General features: G+C 43.4%; 1 protein-coding gene across 6 annotated transcripts in view; it reads right to left on the bottom strand.

Moving 5' to 3' along the window:
* ASTN1 (astrotactin 1) overlaps window positions 1-21,193 on the bottom strand; it is a 704,518-nt gene that overhangs the window by 335,728 nt on the left and 347,597 nt on the right. For all 6 annotated transcript variants that reach the window (XM_075320156.1, XM_075320155.1, XM_075320159.1 and 3 more), the window contains one exon: window positions 14,002-14,189. In XM_075320156.1, the coding sequence (XP_075176271.1) occupies window positions 14,002-14,189 (188 nt within the window). The remainder of the gene's footprint in view (window positions 1-14,001; window positions 14,190-21,193) is intronic.

The following is a 21,193-nucleotide window of genomic DNA, read 5'->3' on the forward strand; positions in this document are numbered from 1 at the left end:
ACAACCCTCCCCCACATCCCCTGGTATGGGAGTCTAGAGATATGGTTTGGGAATAGGTTAAATAGAGCAGGGGTCATGTATACAAATTTCCCTTCCTTACAATGTCTTTGCACATAATGAAGATATCGGAGCAATGTATAATGGAGTAGTAGTGCGCAAATGTGACCTCACGCCATTCAAATGTACAATATGGACCCTCATTTTTCAGATTGATGCAGTCTCAATCATGGGATACCCAACAAACTTTTATCTTTTCTGTTTTCTTCACAAAGGGATCTCTTCTTCTGTCTTTCTTTATCCTTCTGATGTTGAGTTGACCCATCACCTATTCTACTAGCTTTTTAATTCATATCATATATGATATACACAGAATAGTTGTTGACCATCCCACTCCAAACACCCAGCATTAGAAGAAAGTCTAGAGACACGTTTCTGGAAGAACTTAAATGGAGAATTGGTCACGTATGAGAACTTCCCTTCCATTCATTGTCTTTGGACCTGATGAAGACAATCAAGCATTGTACTCAGCCATATCCATCAGTCCAATAGTCATTGAGTAAAGTAGTAGTGTGCAAGTGTGACCTCCATTCCATTCTGTTCAAATGGAGGAAAAGAGATCCTTATTCTTATGATTGTTGCAATCCCTCTACTGAGACCGCACCAAACAGATTTTTGTGTGTTAATAATACCACTGTCATTTCTTCGCCTAAAAGGTCCTCTCCGCTCCTATCTCTCTTTATTTTTCTCAAAGTGAAGAAAGCTATCAACTCTAATACAGTGTCAGTGAAAGAATCAATTACTAGTGAGGAAAGAACCTGAGGTTGGAGGTTCGGGTTCGGAAACCGACTACCCAAAAAAAATATCAAAGTTCGAGTTCGAAGTTTGAGTGAGTTACGAGAGCAAACCACTCAAGTGATCAGCGCTGTGCTTGGGTATGAGTGATACTCAGCACTGTACGAGCAGTGTGTAGTGTTTGAATGGCTCACACTAGGGGGGTAACAGCAGCGTGATCAGATGTAGTGTGCACACACACAAAAACAAATTGGAAAACCTGCCCAGCCTTCCCTGGAGGTGATCAGTTTATGGCTTACTGTATGTGGGCAGAAACATAAACTACCTAATTAGTTACTACCATTGGGGTTCGTTTCAAGTCGGGGGTCACAAACCAAACCTTATCTAAGTTTCGAATGTGCCCTGAGAACTGAACCTTCAAAGGTCCGCTCATCTTTTTCAATTACCTCTTCTACTAACTTTTTGAATCCACAGGATAGATGATATGTATGATTGTTGGGTGTCTCAACTCCGGGAGCTCCACAATGACTAGAACAGAACTCGTGAGACATAATTCTTTAAGAGTTTAGATGAAACAGTGGTCACATATGTAAACTGCCCTTTCATTCAATGTTTAGGGATACCCAAGAACTGATCTCACCCATCTCCATCAGCCCTATAGACAGTGGTAGTGAGCAAGTGGGACCACTGTTTCATCCAAATAGCTCAAATATGACCCTCATTCTCAGATTGATGATTGATGGGGTCTCAGTCATATGACTTCCTTAAAATATATAACCATTTTAATTCCGCCATCATCTCTTCACCCAAAGGTTTCTCCTCTTCCTTCCCTCTTTATCTTTCCGACAGTAAGACAACCCATTATTTTCTTACTGTATAAATATTGGTGTCTATTTTCTCACCAAACTATATCTCATTTCATAATTTTTACCCTTCAAGGTTTAAAAAAACAGTATTTTTGGTAAAAATAAAGAGTACCATGAGTAGGAAATAGCGAACGTCTCCTTATATTTGGATGTCGAAAATATGAAGCTTCCAGCCTAAGAGATAACTGCATTAAAGAAGGGATTATTTTTGGCAATGAACAAAATGTTGGCGCTATAGACCTTAATTTATCATGGCCTTTTTTCCATTTTATCTGGAATAAAAATGTTTCCAATGGTGACTTTTTACATTCACTTTATTCGTTAATTATTTGTTACTTTTTAAAGTTATTTTTTTTCTATTTCATTTTATTTATTTTCTTACTCACAAAATGGACATTATTTACCTTATCTTTAGCCAAACTCATAATTTGTGACTTTTCGAAATGTTGCTTTTTTTCCCCGTAATTATATTCCACTACTCTACTTGAATGCAAGATCTGCCTAATTTTATTTCTACATAGTTGAAGATTAGGATGTGATATTTAAAAGGATCATGCAACTTTTTACTCTAAAAGATAAAAGATAAGGAAAAAGAGCATCTTTGATTTTGCGCAAAATTCATCAACGCAATTTTGAAAACTTTGGTGCCAAAAAATTGCAACGAATACTAAAAGATAAAAAAGAAAATTCATTAAAAACTCCAAAAAATGATGAATTGGAGTCATACCTTGAGCTAATTATTAGCATTTTCTGTAGAAACCTTCATTAGCAGTAATACATTTTTCAGACACTGTAGGTCCAGATTCATCAAAGTGTTTTCACGAGAAAGTGATAAGTTGCAACTTGAGGATGCACAAAGATGTTGTGACTTTTAGCATTTTTACTACCTTTTTGACCAGCTCTGACAAAAAATGCATAGCTGGGGCGTTATGCCACAGCTCGTCTATTTTATGACAAGCTGTGTGTCATGATGTCACTGTAGGATAGCGAGGAAAAGGGGGCTCCTATACTGTCCCTCATGGTAGGGTACCCTAGGTTATCCCTCACTTCTGGATTACCCCTGATGGTGGAGATGCCAGGGTCCCATGCCTTACTATACTCCTGAGTAAAGCTGATCTGTTCCTTCCCTTCCCTAAGGGAAGGAAGGGGCAGGCGTGTGATGGAAACACAGATAAAGGCAGACAGGGAAAAACAAAACTCAGACACACTGCAAACTCACAGTAACAGACAGTAAGAAACTAAGGAGAAAAGCAAGAGAAGTAAGGCAGCAACAAAAGGGCTACAATGGTTAACGCCACAACCGCTCATAGCAACAATGTTTTACAACCACCAGTTAAACTGGATCACAATACCTCACCAGACCAATATAGAGAAGCTATAACTAGCATCACAGGAGGTGTCCATCAAGCATACATAGCAGAGGGATGAATGTGACTCGCTGCTCCAGTGATCAAAAAAGACTAAAAATCAGTCCAGCAGAGATTAACTCTTGCTAGCCTGCCTATGAACCATAAGTCTGTGGGTTGACACCTGAGTCTGCCTGCACTGATCACAAACATCAGAGAACTTAGCAGGCAGAGTACCAGAATCTGTAGTCTCCACCGATCCGAACGACACCATGACAGTCGGCAAATCTTCTTGCCATACTGTGCCTAATGTAACACTAGAAATCTAGTGCCTGACAGGAGTAAGATTTATAGTTACATAGTTACTTAGGTTGAAAAAAGACCTAGGTCCATCTGGTTCATCGTTCCTCCACCAGTTCTACATTTGGTCACTAAAGGCTACTTTACACGCTGCGATATCGGTCCCGATATCGCTAGCGTGGGTACCCGCCCCCATCTGTTGTGCGACACGGGCAAATCGCTGCGCGTGCCGCACAACATCGCGCAGTCCCGTCACACATACTTACCTACCCGGCGACGTCGCTGTGACCGGCGAACCGCCTCCTTTCTAAGGGGGCGGTCCGTGCGGCGTCACAGCGACGTCACTGAGCGGCCGCCCAATAGAAGCGGAGGGGCGGAGATGAGTGGCCGGAACATCCCGCCCACCTCCTTCCTTCCTCATAGCGGCCGGGAGGCAGGTAAGGAGAGGTTCCTCGTTCCTGCGACGTCACACATAGCGATGTGTGCTGCCGCAGGAGCGATGAACTACATTGTTACTGCCGCAGTAACGATAATCGAGAATGGACCCCCATGTCACCGATGAGCGATTTTGCACGTTTTTGCAACGATGCAAAATTGCTCATCGGTGTCACACGCAGCAACATTGCTAATGCGGCCGGATGTGCGTCACAAATTCCGTGACCCCAACGACTCCACATTAGCGATGTCGCAGCGTGTAAAGCCCCCTTAAGTCATTTATAACCAACAATGTTGTGTGTACTGAGGAAATCATCCAGCCCTTTTATAAAAGCTGTTCTAGTATCTGCCATTACTACCTCTTGTGGTCGGCATTCCACAGTCTGACTGCTCTAACTGTAAAGAACATAGCGAATCAAAGGGGCATGCCCCTTAATGAATCAGGAGTGTCTGACACCTCAACAAGACTGTCGTTGTTCACACCGGTCTTTGATGAATAGGGTCAGTTCTAGGCGTCTTAAGGCTATGTGCCCACGGGGAAAGTGTCCTGCGGTTATATCCGCAGGACATTCCGCAGGATCTCCCAGAAATCCGCAGCACAACTTTGTCTGTTTCCATGCTACGGTTTTCTTGTGGAATGTCCTACGGATATGGTGCGGGCATTCTGCATTGAGGATACAGTACCATGGCTTCGGCACTGCATCCTCAATGCAGAACAAGTGCTGCCGTGATCGGGGCGTTTATACTTACCTCCATCACGCAGCACTTCACTCTCCGTCTCCGGCAGTGTCTGCACTGTGCAGGAGAAGGTGGGCGGGCCAGCACTAGCTCTGGCTGTCACATGACCGGAGCTCGTGCAGGCCCGCCCACCTCCTCCTTCCTGCTCCTAGCTTCACTGCTGTCCTGTGCACGGAGGGAAAGTGACTGGGTGTCTGCTATCAAGGCAGGTAAGTATTGGGACCAAGGCAGATTTCCAGGTAATTCCGCAGAAAGAATTGACATGCAATTAATTACATGCAGCTGCGGGACATCCGCACCATGTTCCGCAGCTGCACGTATCCGCAGCGTGGACACAGCACTCCCCATGTCCCATAGGATAACATAGGGAGTGTCTGTGCATGCGGAAACCTGTGGATTTACCTGGAAAATCCAGAAAATCCTTGGATTTTCCGCAGATAAATCCGCAGGTTTCATCTCACGTGGGCACATAGCCTTAAAGTCACCCTAATAATTCTGAACGCATTTGATACTTGCTGTATCCACTTTTTATGGGGAAACAGGGGAACAACTCTTACCCCTTAAGCAAATCTGTTCCATATATTATACCACCATTCAGTGCACAGTATGATATTACCTATTTCTGTAATAAAGCACCATTCTCCATTTAAGTGTTAGGTAATCCTCATATGAGATGACGGCTATAATAAAATGAGCTGTTTTTAATTCATTACTTCCAGTGTAGTCTGCTGCAGACGTGTGTCAGGATACAGACTGCTAGGCACCCAATTAAAATGGCAAATCTGGATAATTGCTATTGTTTGAATATCCTCTCTTCAAAGATAAAGAAGGGCCTCGACAATGCGTTCTGTCGAATGTACATTTCAGGTGGGATAAAAGAGAAGCAGATTATAATTGTCTTCCTCTCACAGCTACGACTGTTAAATGGGGCTAACTCAGCGTCTCATTAGGCAAAATCTAACAGGTACACCTTAAAGGACGTTGTGTGCGTGAAGGATGACTGGCATAACTTGTTCTGAAATGGCTTATGGAGAAGAGTGGGAAGCGGCGCCATCTTTCATCTCGAGTCAGCTGAAATGTTTGCTATCTATAAATACAACAAAGCGCAGAGCGAGGCTGGCAGGAGCGGTTCAAAGAGACGCGGTAATGACTGACGGCTAAGAGACATACTCATGCTTGTTTATTTTATTGTTTCATGGTTTTATGACAATCTTGCATTGGGAAAAAGTCTGATTTTGTTACTTGGGTTTACCACTTTGGTTTTGTTTAGTTTGCACCCTATGAAAAAATTATTATAGTTGTTTAATGTTTACATAGAGTATAAAAAAAGACATTTCTCTAATAAATCCATACAAGAAAAAATCCAGCTCACCACCTTCCAGGTGAGGGGTATCTCACCATGTCCGCACAAGGAATCCCAGGCATAGGGGAAATAGAATCCAAAAAGGTATTGAATCCAGCGGACCGCAGACAGGGATATGTAAAGGTTCCATTTATTTCCAAAAGTTAAAAATTTGCGGTAAAGGCTTGCACAGAAGACAAAGAAATATACCTTGTGGAACCTTGGATTTAGGGGTACTTTGCACGTTGCGACATCGCTAGCCGATGATAGCGATGCCAAGTACCCGCCCCCGTCACACATGCGATATCTTGTGATAGCTGTCGTAGCGAACATTATCACTACGACAGCTTCACACGCACTTACCTGCCCTGCGACGTCGCTCTGGCCGGCGACCCGCCTACTTCCTAAGGGGGCAGGTCGTGCGGCGTCACAGCGACGTCACACGGCAGGTAACCAATAGAAGCGGAGGGGCGGAGATAAGCGGGACGTAATCATCCCACCCACCTCCTTCCTTCTGCATAGCCGGTGGAGGCAGGTAAGGAGATGTTCCTCGCTCCTGTGGCTTCACACACAGCGATGTGTGCTGCCGCAGAAACGAGGAACCACATCGTATCTCCTAATGGTGTGACATTATGAAAATGACCGACGCTACACAGATCACCGATTTTCGACACTTTTGCAATCGTTTATCGGCGCATCTAGGCTTTACACGTAGCGACGTCGTTACCGGCGCCGGATGTGCGTCACTTTCGATCTGACCCCGACGATATCGCAGTAGCGATGTCGCAACGTGCAAAGTACCCCTAAGAGTAACTTGGTTTGAGAGCGTTTTGAGCAATGATTTGTAATAAGAGCAAATACTCGTCAAGGACACTTCTGGTTCTGCCCTTTCACCGCGCTCTGACCCGCTCTGGAGGTAACTTTCTGTACATATTTACTGTATACTGTATACCATTGTAAAGTACAGTATATACTAAACAGCACATCTATCAATTTGTATTTGTGGATACAGTACTGTACTGTACTCTCTTATTAATAACCAGTGCAGCACATTGCTTGTACTGTTCCTCCCGCACACAAACAATTCTATTGTAAGCTAATGTGCAGTTTAATTGTTTTTTTACTGTACAGTATTGTGTATTAGTGACTGTAATAATTTTATATGAATACAGGACATTATTTTATATTACTGTAATAAGTTTGTATAAATTCAGTAAATATTTTTGGGTTGTGGAACCAATTTTCTGCGTTTGAATTATTTCCTATGGGAAAATTTGCTTTGATATAAGAGTAAATATCAAACAGCAACTGTCATATGAGACAAATGAGCCACTTATGATTAGTAGGAAAATAGCAAATATGTAAGAGGCTAAAATATAACTTTTAATCTATTCACATAAAATCTTAGATTAAGACACAGGGGTAACCTATAGCTCTCTGGATTAAATGGGACAGACGGAGCCCAGATCCAGGAGCCAATAATATATAACAAAATTAACAAAAAAACACAACATACATAACAAATAATTGAGTATGATAATTATTACTCCAAGAAGGACAGTGGTCCCATAAATGAGTACCTAAAAAATTATCAAAAAATAACTCAATATAATAAACATATAGTGCATAGTGATCCTCAAAGAGGAAATCACTCAACTCAGGATTCTAGAATGAGTTAGAATCGATCTCACCCATTCCTCGCAGCTTGGGGTATACAGGGTTTTCTCCACACGGGTCCGCACAGCATCCAGCTGGCCCTACAATGACCCTAGGAAATCTTAGTAATACCTAATACCCCAATAGCTTCTGCCCTTACAAAGGCAGACCACATCTAACCCTCTCTTAGTGCCCCTATTATGTTCCTGGCCCTCGTACCGACGCGTTTCATCACTTTAGAATTATCAGGGGACTCCGGTAACACATTAGAGGTTAGAGATCCTATACCCAAGCTCACATAGATACACTAAGACTCTTAGTGTATCTATGTGAGCTTGGGTATAGGATCTCTAACCTCTAATGTGTTACCGGAGTCCCCTGATGATTCTAAAGTGATGAAACTCGTCGGGACGAGGGCCAGGAACATTATAGGGGCACTAAGAGAGGGTTAGATGTGGTCTGCCTTTGTAAGGGCAGAAGCTATTGGGGTATTAGGTATTACTAAGATTTCCTAGGGTCATTGTAGGGCCAGCTGGATGCTGTGTGGACCCGTGTTGAGAAAACCCTGTATACCCCAAGCTGCGAGGAATGGGTGAGATCGATTCTAACTCATTCTAGAATCCTGATTTGAGTGATTTCCTCTTTGAGGATCACTATGCACTATATGTTTATTATATTGAGTTATTTTTTGATAATTTTTTAGGTACTCATTTATGGGACCACTGTCCCTCTTGGAGTAATAATTATCATACTCAATTATTTGTTATGTATGTTGTGTTTTTTTGTTAATTTTGTTATACATTATTGGCTCCTGGATCTGGGCTCTGTCTGTCCCATTTAATCCAGAGAGCTATAGGTTACCCCTGTGTCTTAATCTAAGATTTTATGTGAATAGAATAAAAGTTATATTTTAGCCTCTTACATATTTGCTATTTTACCGATATAAGAGTAAAGCGGGCTTTACACGTTACAACAAATCTAACGATGTGTCGGAGGGGTCACGTCGTAAGTGACGCACATCCGGTATCGTTAGTGGTGTTGTAGTGTGTGACAGCTACATGCGATTGCGATTGAACGTAAAACCGTTCATCGCATACACGTCGTTGATTTCCTTAAAATTGCACGTCTGGTGGGTCAATGTTCCCGAGATACCACACATCGCAGTGTGTAACACCCCAGGAACGATGAACAGATCTTACCTGCGTCCCGCGGCTCCCGCCGGCAATGCGGAAGCAGGTGGGCGGGATGCTTACGTCCCGCTCATCTCCGCCCCTCCGCTTCTATTGGCCGGCTGCCGCGTGACGTCGCTGTGACGCCGAACGTCCCTCCCACTCCAAGAAGTGGATGTTCGCCATCCACATCAAGGTCGTATGGAAGGGTAAGTATGTGTGACGGGATTTAATCATTTGTGCGTCACGGGCACAAATTGACCATGCTGCACATACGATGGGGGCGGGTACAATCGCATACGATATCTTATGTGATATCGTAAGGTGTAAAGCAGCCTTAGCTTGGTTTAAGAGCACACTCCCGGAACCAATCATGCTGATAATCCAAGGTTCCACTGTATCTCAATCCAACGCGTTTCGACAATGAATCAGTCACGACTTCTTATTCGTGAATAAGATGTAGCGACTGACTCATTGTCAAAACGCGTTGGATTTAGATCTATTTCTTTGTCTTCTGTGCAAGCCTGTGCCGAAAATTTTAACTTTTGGAAATAAATGGAACTTTTACATATCCCTCTCTGCGCTCCACTGGATTCAATACTTTTTTGGATTTGTTTAATAAATACCATATTTAAGTTCTGGAACTGATTTTAAGAGCCATTGGGGCAGATAGGATGGTCGAAAGATACAGTTGGAAGAAATAAATGTTTACAAACTGTATTTTTTTATTTCTCCATTATCAATTAGAGTACTTGAGAATTGTTTTTATGATTATTATTATTATTATTATTATTATTATTACATGATAGTGATAAGATAGATAGATAGATAGATAGATAGATAGATAGATAGATAGTGAGAAGACGACTGGCTCATCTGGTATTATTTTATTCAATAGTTTCTTCACATGTAAACAAATTATGGATTTCTTCCCTTCATTTGGGTTTTGCAATCACATAGTGACCGCTGCTGTTACAGGGTTTATCAACTCTTATAAGAGCTTCTATGGACAGGCTTGGTACAAGGAATTCTGCCAAGCAGGGTTCAATGATACTTTAGTATTAAAGGGGTTGTCCAAGTTTGGGGTTCAAGTATGCGTTGTCAGGATTCTCCAGTAGCGGTGCCAGGAGTGCGCTGTCTGACTAGACATGTCTGGCATCACTCAATTTACGTGTAAGGAGAGAGGTTGTGCACATCTAGTCTGCAAGTGACCATATGTATGGAAATTGTATACTTGTGGTGACACATCCACCTACTCTCGACGTCACTTCCAGCCACACTCTGACTAGACATGTCTGGAATCACTCAATTTACTTGTAATGAGAGAGGCTGTGAACGTCTAGTCTGCAAGTGACCATATGTAATTGTATACTTGTGGTGACATGTCCACCTGCTCTCGACGCCGACAGCAGAGAAGATCTTAACTCCAAACCTGGACAACCTGTTTAATCCTTACACTCCAATAAAAGGATTTGTTTTTTCTCTTTGCTGATGGCTAGTTGAGGATAAGGTTAGTATAAAGGCCCAATCACACACAACAACATACCAGCGATCCCGACAACGATACGACCTGATAGGGATCGCTGGTAAGTCGCTGGGAGGTCGCTTGTGAGATGTCACACAGTCAGACCTTACCAACGACGCAGTAACAATGAGCGACCTGTATAACGATCTCGGCGGGCGTTGCGACCCTGTTAGGAGGTCGTTGGTAGGCGTCAAACACAGCGATGCGTCCTGCCCAGCAGGACATCGCCTTTGAAGAAAATGGTTCGGATCATTCGGCAACGACTAGCGATCTCACAGCAGGGGCCTGATCGCTGGCAGGTGTCACACATAACGAGATCGCTGGCGAGATCATTGCTATGCCACAGAAACTGTGACTCAGCAACAATCTCGTTAGCGATCTCATTGTCTGTGACGGGGCCTTAAGAGAGGCAAGGTCAATAAGATTATCAACAAGATGTAGTCAGGAGAATAGCCAAGGTCATTTCTGGTGGGCCTGCCTGAGACATAAAGCAAAAGAGTTTTCAAATAGTCCTGGGTCAACTCACTTGGTGAAGGACAGATGTTAGAGATGGAATTAAATAAGGCTGCTTTCACACTACATTTTTTTAACATGCGTCATGAACGTTTTTTTGCTGCAAAAGCGGATCCTGCTTTTACAGCAAAAAAACGCATGCAAACGCATGTATTATTTTGCAGGATCCTGTCACTTTAAGTTTATGGGCGGGCATTGGAGTCATGTGATCGGGAGTGAGGGGAATTGAACGTGACAGACTGGGAGCTGGCCTCTGACAGCTGTGGAGTCTCGTAACCAAGGTAAACATCAGGTAACTTGCTTGGATACCCGATATTTACATTAGTTACGAGCGTCTGCAGCTGCTAGGAGCCCGTTCCCTGCACACGTAACCAAGGTAAACATCGGGTAACTAAGACCGCGGTTACCCGATGTTTACCTTGGTTACGAGCGTCCTCCGCTCTCAGGCGGGGGAGAGAGAGAGAGGAGAGAGAGGGAGGGGAGGGAGAGACTGATCACGCCAGGCTGGTTTCTGGGCATGCTCAGTAGAGCAAGCAGGATCCTGTCTATCAGCATGCCAGCATTCACATGCTGTTTAGTCATGATCCAGCAATTTGAAGTATTTGGACGCAGCTCAAAAACTCTACAAGTATCGTTTTTGAAAAAAGTTAAAAAACTGCAACTCGCTGGATCCTCATAATAACGCACGCAAACGCATGTGAACGCATGTTGACGCGAGTCCATTGCAAATGCATTGAAATGAAAACGCATTTGCACTAAATCCGTTTTTGCGTTAAAAAAACGTTCATGACGGATGTTAAAAAAACGTAGTGTGAAAGCAGCTTAAGGTGCTATGTGCCCTTATTGGATGCCAGAACCTGTGTTCCATTGCATCAGTTGATCAAACCTAGCCACTGACCGGTCAGTCTCAGTGGGTCCTACTCTCCATACAATAACTCACTAAACTAAATTACTGAGCTCCAACCAGCAGGAAAGAAGACTTCACATGGAGGGACAATGTGGCTTGTGTAACAGATAGCGCAAAGCCCAACAAGAAGATAGATCCCTCTCCTACAGTATGAAGAGTTGGGTATCGAGCGCACTGCTCAGTGATGAAGTAATCACGTCTTCCACTGTCTGCACACCTAGCTGAGTTAAAGCAATGGCATCTGAATGCGAAGACAGACAACATGGGAATAAACTGAAGTGAGTATGTTATAATGGGGAATTACGTGTCTCGATATTCTCTCAAGGAGTTCACCAGAAGATTCTGTATTATAAAAATGAATGGCCTGTATTACACATTCTCTACAATGGGACAGAAACTTCTATCACAGTTACCCATGATGATTTGACAGCACATAATTTCAATATTGAGCTTCTGTAATTAGATAATAAAACTTAATATGCCTTATTTAGGATAATCGCAGTGTCCTTCAGACAATACTGGCTCTAGCTGCTCTTCTTATACCATACTGATATGTGAGTGGTCTAATATCAGAGAAGAAAGGGTAAGTGGACTCTATATAGCCTTTGTATGTTTTTATAGAATCGTTTTTGAGATAATTTTAGCATTGGTTGCTCTAGCGTGTCTGATTTACAGTAAATTAAATTAAAGTGTTTTGTTTTATTTCTGTGTAAACCTCTTATTATAAAGTTGACCAGCTTGTGTGAGTGGGCAATCATGAATATTTATCTGAATATATTTGTGTGGTCGAGCATGAATATTTATTTTATGTATGCCTAGCTGTCACGGGTGCCTAGGGAACACAGGGTAACCTATGCTGGCCCTAAGAATGGGGCCCCTGTGCTCATCCTCACTCCCACCGTGCGCTCATCCTCACACTCAGAGGTATCCTTGAAGGTAGGGAGGTCCGGGCCGCCAACCTAGGCCCTATCTCCAGTCCTTGTCCCTGATGATAAGACCCCCCTCCACAACCCACTACCTGGGGAAAGGAGAAAGAACAGAAGTCAACAACCCCACCAACAAATAAAGACTAACAGAGGTAACTACAACAACTCGTACACACCGCAACCACACACAAAGGAGCCACTAAAAGTGCACAAGGGGAAAATCTTAAAAGGGGGGAAGAAAACAGACTACTGGGTAACTTCTATAGCATTCAACCAGCAGATCATGAACTGCTGCAGCAAGCACCATTGCTGCAGCCAACAAGGAAAGTCTCAGAGAAAGGGTTTCTCCAGCTCCTTCCGCCTCCTGGCCAAGCTTCCAAATAAATGAAAATAACCAGCACCCTCTGCTGGAAGCAGGGAGTATATATAGGACCCGGGAGTGGTCCAAACTGGAAACACCTGACCAGGAGTCAGAAGATGCTGAAAGGTGAACTGACATTAACCCTCTCCTCCGCAAAGGAAACGGAATCCATGTAATCAGCAGAGTCTGACCCAGAACCTGTCACAAAACTCCACAGCAGAGAGACGTCTTGACACTAGCGTTACAATTGACATGCCCTCTATATAAAAAAAGAAACAATGAAAATCATTAAATAACCCCTTTAATAAAATGTATAATCTTTTCAGTGCCTATAATTTCCTATATACTCTACCTCCTTGTAACATGGAAAATATAATCCAGCTAAAAGAAAGAAATCACTTTGAATATAAAGCCTCTCAGGAAAAAAAAGAACAAATCCTGAGGCCTCCATTCATTTTACAGTACACACTGGACATGAGAGCGTACCATGTAATAAATAATGGATAAGCAGAAAAAACAAGAAGCACTTTACATTCTCCCTAACAGTTCAAGACAGTAGCAGAATACTAAAGCTAAACTGCAAAATCCAAGTAAATAATTTACAAAAATGCTTAAAAAAAATCCTGCAAAAATACCCAAACAAACACCGAGATCAGCAAGATAACTTCTGAACTGTCAGGAAGTTGGATATTGCCCAAAAGTAAAGAGTTATAGATATTTATCTTTTATCTCTGTAGGACTGTTTCCGTACAGCCGTAATAATTCTGCATTTTAGCATCTAGAATCGCTCCGACACTTGAACCTCATGCTGTTCTGCTGAATCAAAAGTAGAGCACTAAGTTTGCTTCCATAAAATAGGCAAAGTAATGGGTGTAAAGATGTAACACGGACAGTAAAATGCATGTGTATTCCAGCCATGTACAAAGAACATACGGAATGTGGCGCCCCTGAGGCTTCAGTCGCCACAGAGTATTGCACCCAAATTGGGTGTAATGCTAAACCCGGTTCGTGAGGAGGACAGTCCCGGTTTCACTCCATTATACACTCAAATATACATCAGGTTGCCCTATTACCACTGGGGACTGGGCTAGGGTTGGGCAATAAAGGCACTACACATACACTTACCATGACGGAAATATGCAGTATCCTTAATTCTTCTTCTGCTGCCTCGCCTTGAGGTTCTTCTGTGGGTTCCTGTCCTGGCAAATTTGATGAGCCGTCCTGGTGGTGAATGTGAAAAAGTAGAGTGCCATTTTCAAGCCACTGCTGTCTCCAGCGGACTAGTGGGATATCATCTGTATTTCCGGCAATTTCTAGAAAAACAAAAAAGCATCAAAAAGATTAAATCACCTGAACAAACATGAAAATAAATGTGATATTAAAAGTTTACATTTGTAGTATTTACATTTCATTATTTTCTTTATGGAAGGAAGTTAAAGGGAACCTGTCACCAGATTTGACGACTATAATCTGCTGCCACCACCAGTGGGCTCTTATATACAGCATTCTAGAATACTGTATATAAGAGCCCAGGCCACTGTTTAGAATGTAAAAATCACTTTATAATACTCACCTAAGGAGCGATGCGGTGCAGATTGGTCGGATCGGTGTCTCCATTTTCTGGTACTGGCGTCTCCTCTTTTGGCCATCTTTGTCCACCTTCTTCTAAAGCCTGGGTGCATGATGTGTCCTACGTCATGCACACGCACCAGCATTGAGGTCCTGCCCAGGGCAGACCAAAGTATTGTAGTGCGCCTGCGTGGGATCTCAATGCCGGCTAGTGTGGATGACATCATGCACCCAGGCTTCAGAAGAAGGAGGACAAAGATGGACGAAAGAGGAGGTGCCGGTACCGGAGAATGGAGACACCCATTCGACCAGTCTGCACCGCCCCTTAGGTGAGTATTATAAAGTGATTTTTTTATGTTCTGCACAGCGGTCTGGGCTCTTATATACAGCATGTTAGAATGCTGTATATAAGAGCCCACTGGTGGTGCCCGTAGCCTGTAGTCACCAAATCTGGTGACAGGTTCCCTTTAAGCTCAGAGTTCATAGAAGGAGCCGGAGACCTGCAGGATTCAAAGAGTAAATACGAAAATGAGCCGGTGCGTGAGTTGGTACACCATGCATGTTATAAGTGCATGTTCACACTGGCCAGGAGACAAAGAAAGCCCAAAATAAGAATAATATGAACATATACCCTACTGTAACTAAATAAAAGCATAATGCATATAAATAAACATAGGGGACTTAGTAAACACTATTTTTAACCAAAAAAGTGTAAAGCCATCCCACCGCAACAAAGTGTACCTAAATCGGGACAGTACCTATCACTCTCTAGTTTTAAAATCTTAGTACAAATAGGGTCTGACCCCTTTTTCAAGTGAGCTGAGCATTTCATCCATTGCATCCCATGGCTGTGTGTCTGTAGTCGGGACTTAGCCATTCTCTACCCTTATTCAGATTGAGGTCTGTTTTGACACATCATAAGGTTTTAATACTAGAAAGTGTTAGGTACCATCTCTATTTGGGTTCACCTTGTCGCGGTGGGATGGCTTTATGCTTTTTTGATCAAAAATAGTGTTTATTAAGTACCCTATGTTTATTTATATACTTTATGCTTTTATTTAGTTACAGTAGAGTATATGTTCATATTATTCTTATTTTAGGATTTAAACACTGTTTGGAAGAATGGACCCAAAATCACACCTGAGCAACGCATGTGATTAGTTTATTCATACAGGAGGCGTCTTAAAACTGTCATCACCAACAAAACCTTTTGTGCAAAGTATTAATTAAACTTCAGTAAGTGTTTTAAATACTTTTCCCCCGTGTCATTTCTAATTATTTGATATATATGGTTTGATATCTTTGCCTGTGTGGATTGGATGGGTTGTTACCGACATCTGGTGAGAAATAGCACCTAGAAATATATTTTTATTTAGAAAATTGGTGATATGTTCAAAACTTATCTCACCCGCTTTATTTTAAGGGTTCTAATGCATAAAAAAAGGTTCCAATACTATAGCTGCCACATCCAGAAATACAGAATATCGCCGTTCACCTCCAGTTCTCAGACTAATTTAAGAGGAATGAGTATGAAGCTGAAAAAGCCATTGCAAGAAGGTGAACTCTCGAGCGGCCTTTTACTTTTCTAATCTGCAGGTTTATGTCTCACATCTGCCTGCAGCAGGTATGTTGTGCGCGGGGAGCACTTACCCAAAGGTGAAATGTTGATACAGCTGTGATGGTGCAATTAATGCAGATGTCATCCTTGTGTTAATTCATGTTAAATTACAGCAATATTATTTTATTTTCTGTTTCCTAGAAATAGTCTGATTCGTGAGACTGCTCGAGCATCGGTCCACTCATTAAAACTGTCAATGAGTTCGTACAGAAGATAAATTATAAATGATGTTTCAAAATCAGTTTATCCCACTCATTGCCTGACATAGATAAAGATGAGCCAAAAAATGTCACCAGGGTCATGATTTGCATAATTGAAGTTCTCATGGGAATTGTCAAAAGTTGAACATTTTATTATCTTGCCATAGCAAATTGCAAATCTCAAAAGTCAATAGCCAGGGTTATGTTACTCACGTGGCGCATGACACATTCTGCCCTCCTTCCACAACCATTTTGTTACACACCTCTCCTGGGTTCGGGCTCAGCTCCCCTCCCCTCAGTCTACTGCCCTCTGTTGTGCTCCACGTCAGGCTTGGCATGTTGCCTGGAGTGTCACATCATCTCCCTAAATGCTGCTTTACACGGAACGATGTCTCTAGCGATCGCACCCGCCCCCATCGTGCGGGTGTCACGGGCAAATCGCTTCCCGTGGTGAAAAATATCGGTAGTACTCGTCACACGCACATACCTTCCTAACGACGTCACTGTGGCCGGCGAACAATCTCTTTTTTAAGGGGGCGGTTCGTGCGACGTCACAGCGACGTCACACAGCGGGCCACCAATAGACGCAAAGGGGCGGAGAGCAGCCGCATTAACACTCCCACCTCATTGCCGGACGATGCAGGAACGCTGTTGTTCGTTGTTCCCTGGGTGTCACACATAGCGATGTGTGCTGCCTCAGGAACGACGAACAACCTGCGTCCATAATGAGCAGCAATATTTGGAAAATGAGCGAAGTGTCAACAATTAACGATTTGGTGAGTATTTCGGATCGTTAGCGGTCGCTTGTAGGTGTCAAACGCAACAACGACGCTAACGAGGCCGGATGTGCATCACAAATTCCATGACCCCAGCGATATCTCGTTAGCGATGTCGTTGCGTATAACAGGGCCTTTAGCCTTTTAAGGCCCATTAGGACACAGATTGCTATTAAAAACTCTATATTTTGTGCACTCCACCTCTTGGGCACATCATGCTTAACCTGCTTCCATTCTTGGGTACTTGACTTCATCTGTCCTGCTGCTCTGAAGACTTCTATGTGCTCCATGTCCTCACTCCCCACATTGCATCTTTGCAGCTACATCGACATCTGGGATTCGTTTACTCATCATGACCAGGGGCTTAGTGTTTCCGCTTTACAAGATAAGCCTGACACATTTTTTTCTAAATGTAATTGTATTTTAACCCACAGTAGATTATTAATTTAGATATGTTTTCAGAAAAAAACTGCTAATTTTTTTTCATCTGTGACATCCAGTGTCAGACTGGCTAAGAGAAACCGCGAGTAATACCAGTCCTGGCTGCGGTTACCTGCATTGAACTCTGGAGGTCTCAACTGAGCTCCGGAGTGCAGCCTGGACTGAACTTAGGGTTTTCAGGACTGAACCACAAGCGCCGACTGATTCCCCAGAGATTGTGGTTCTATTCATGACAGCTGCGGACAGGCTGGGCTAAACTCCAGCCCGGTCTGTCAGCAGCTGTCATGAACTAAACCACAATCACCAGGGAATCAGTCGGCGCTCGTGGTTCAGTCCTAAAACTCCTGAGTTCAGTCCAGGCTGCCCTCCGGGGCTCAGGTGAGACCTCTGGAGTTCAAAGCAGGTAACCACAGTCAGGACTAGTATTACTGGTGGTTTCTATGCGTTTTTGAAAGAAGCAGCTATCATGCGGTGTTCAGTGTTTCACTCGTTGGGTCTCATGGTGGTGTCGGACTCTGTTCACACTGCTGAGTCTGACAAACAGCCTGGGATCACTTAGTTGCATAGCCGGTCATGAGCGCAGGCTGGTTCTGGCTCCACTGCTCTCCAGTTCAGCAGGAGTTAATTCCTGCTGGCTTGTGATCATCTGCTGTGAACCCAGCCTGCTGATCACCAGCTACCTTCACCCATTATAAGGCTCTGGATACTGGGGCTGAGTGACAGATATAGCTTCTGCTTCCTCGGTTCCTGTGGCTATCCTGTTATATGGTGATCTACAAGTTGTGGTTTCACGTGGTATGAATTTTCCAGTTCTGTATTAATTCCCTACCCCTTTTGCTTTCCACCTCAGTTCACATACTATCTCCCCTTCATGTTCAAGTGCAGTGTGCTCAAATTTTCCTTTACCCTTGTCTGTGCCTATTAGTGGGGTTTTGGTTTCTGGATTCCCGGCCCACTCCCAGGGTGGGGGAGAGTAGCATTTGGCTTGGACAGAAGACAGGGTCACGCTGGGGGCTCGAACCTGACTACCATCATGCCTACCTTCGAGATAAAGAACAGCGCAAGGATCCCAGCGCTAGGGTCAGCCTAGGAGTCCCTGTTCCCATCTGCACATACCCCGTGACAACAGCATGCCAATTTTTTCAAGCATTTTTGCTGCATTTTTCTCACCATTGTAAAGAATGAGAGTGAAAAAACAGCTGTTTTCTGCATTTTTGCTGGTTTTTTGGTGAATGAAACTAACTTTATTTAACATGTACTGTAGACAAATGACACACCAAAAGCGTTGCAAAAAAGCTGAAAAAAGCAGCAAAAATGCAGTTTCATTACTGCCAAGAGACTAGGTTTTGCTGTAAAAAAAAAAGCACACAAAACACTGTGTGAACAGAGCCTAAGGGGTACTTTACACACTGTGACATCGCTAGCGATTGCTAGTGATGTCGAGCGTGATAGCACCCGCCCCCGTCGCTCGTGCAACATTTGGTGATCGCTGCCGTAGCGAACATTATCGCTACGGCAGTGTCACACGCACATACCTTGTCAGCGACGTCACTATGACCGCCGAACAATCCCTCCCTCAAGAGGGAGGTGCGTTCAGCATCATAGCGACGTCACTGTGGTGTCACTAAGCGGCCGGTCAATAGAAGCGGAGGGGCGGAGATGAGCGGGACGTAATATCCCGCCCACCTCCTTCCTTCCGCATTGCCGGTGGGCGCAGGTAAGGAGACGTTCGTTGCTCCCGCGGTGTCACACATAGCGATGTGTGCTGCTGCAGGAACGACAAACAACATCGTACCGGTGGCAGCAGCGATATTAAGGAAATGAACCACGTGTCAACGATCACCGTTTTGGAACGATTTTGCGATCGTTGATCGTCGCTCATTATTGTTACACGCTGCGATGTCGCTACCGGCGCCGAATGTGCGTCACTAACGACGTGATCCCGACGATATATCGGTAGCGATGTCGCAGCATGTAAAGCACCCCTAAGGGAGGAAGGGAAACATACTTTAGATAAAACTTGAACGTGAAGGAACAGCTTTTCTCTAAGTAAAATTCAGCACTGATGTATCATAGACATTAATATTTAGAAACGTTTGCGTTTCTAGACATCTGGCACAATGGCACTGAGCCTAATTAATCATCTGCATTATTAACTTATATAGAAAAATTGTTTCTATTTTCCTGATGTTTCAGAGGGAAAGTTGTTACATCTCTGGACATCTGTAAGGGTTCACAAAAAAATAAAATAAAATAATAACCATTAAATTGTTTCCTGCGGCTTGCTCCAGGAGAGAAGAGCGCAAACTCTGAAGTCTCCTAGTGACTTTCTACTGATTGATCATTGTGTCCAGTAGACAAGGTTAGAGAGCAAAAGTTTTTCTAAAGTGACATGATCCCAAGGGACCCATTATGTTACTGTGCAGGTTCCAGGTCCATTATGGGTATGCTGTATAAGATGCAGCTGAAATACCTTCCAAACTAATGATCACTTGTTTGTTGGGGATTTTAAAGTGGAAAATACTGATGGCCAATATGGAGATTGATGTAACCAGAATTCTATTCTGTTGCATGAATCGCCATCGTCGGCACATTCATTATTATATTAGTCTAGTCATTTACTTTCATAATTGGCTCCAAGAATAATGACTGTGCTGTTAGAGAGGGTGGGGGGCGTGGTGTACCGGCAGCCCATCAGAGTCGGGGAAAGCAGTGAATATGTATGAGCACTGATGAGTGGACCAGGAAGTACCGGTAGCATTACAGCTGCATCGTAGCCTCGGTAAGTTTATAGCTCCTGCTTTAACCCTTTATTTTACAGGCTGTTTGGGTCCAGGTTCGGCGTCCAGGCTGATGTTCGGGTTCAAGTCTTGACCCAAATATCTCTCTAGTAATGAGCTGAAAATGTTACATCAACAGCCTAAGGCCGCTTTCGCATTTCGTTTTTACCTATATTTAGGGGTCCTGCCGGAGCTTCCATCCGAACCCCCCCCCCCCCGCAAAACGGGTTTCAGATGCATGCGCCGATTGGGCCATTGACTATGATTGAACAGACTGAGTCACCGTATGCTCTGTTGTGCTCCATTTTCGGGCGTATACGCTTTCTACAGGCGGACACCCAGACGTAGCAGATTACATATGGGTATCCAACTGCAGAAAGCGTATATGCCTGAAAATGGTGCAAGACAGAACACATGCTGACTCCATCTGCTCCATTATAGTCAATAGCCCAGTTGGCACATGTGTCCTAAACCCGTTTTTTCGGGGGGTTAAGATGGAAGCTCCGACGGGACCACTGAACGGAGATCAGAATGCAATGTAATGGGGCCCTAAGTGACATCTCCCCTTCGTGATAACTCTTGACTTATTCAAGCACTCATATGACATATCACGTGTAACGCAATCCATCACCATAGCATGAAGACAGGCAGTGAGTTCTATATTAGTGTAATGTTTGCAGCAATACATTATTTTCATTGAAAGTCATTTTTAGTAGTACATGCCATCCCCTTCTTCCATTTATGAGATTGTCACTCTGTTGAAAAACTGGGTCAATGTTCTCCAACCTGCGACTATTAACTCTTGTACCCAGCAAACCTTGAATCAGTCTACTGAACAGTACGTCTTTCTTTTCCTTTCCTTAAGGCAAATATCACAAGACGAGTGATATGATGTGACCAGCTTTGTAAAAAAATATGATTTTTCATTAATCT

Source organism: Anomaloglossus baeobatrachus, chromosome 8 (genome assembly GCF_048569485.1).
Source record: "Anomaloglossus baeobatrachus isolate aAnoBae1 chromosome 8, aAnoBae1.hap1, whole genome shotgun sequence".
Lineage (NCBI taxonomy): Eukaryota > Metazoa > Chordata > Amphibia > Anura > Aromobatidae > Anomaloglossus > Anomaloglossus baeobatrachus.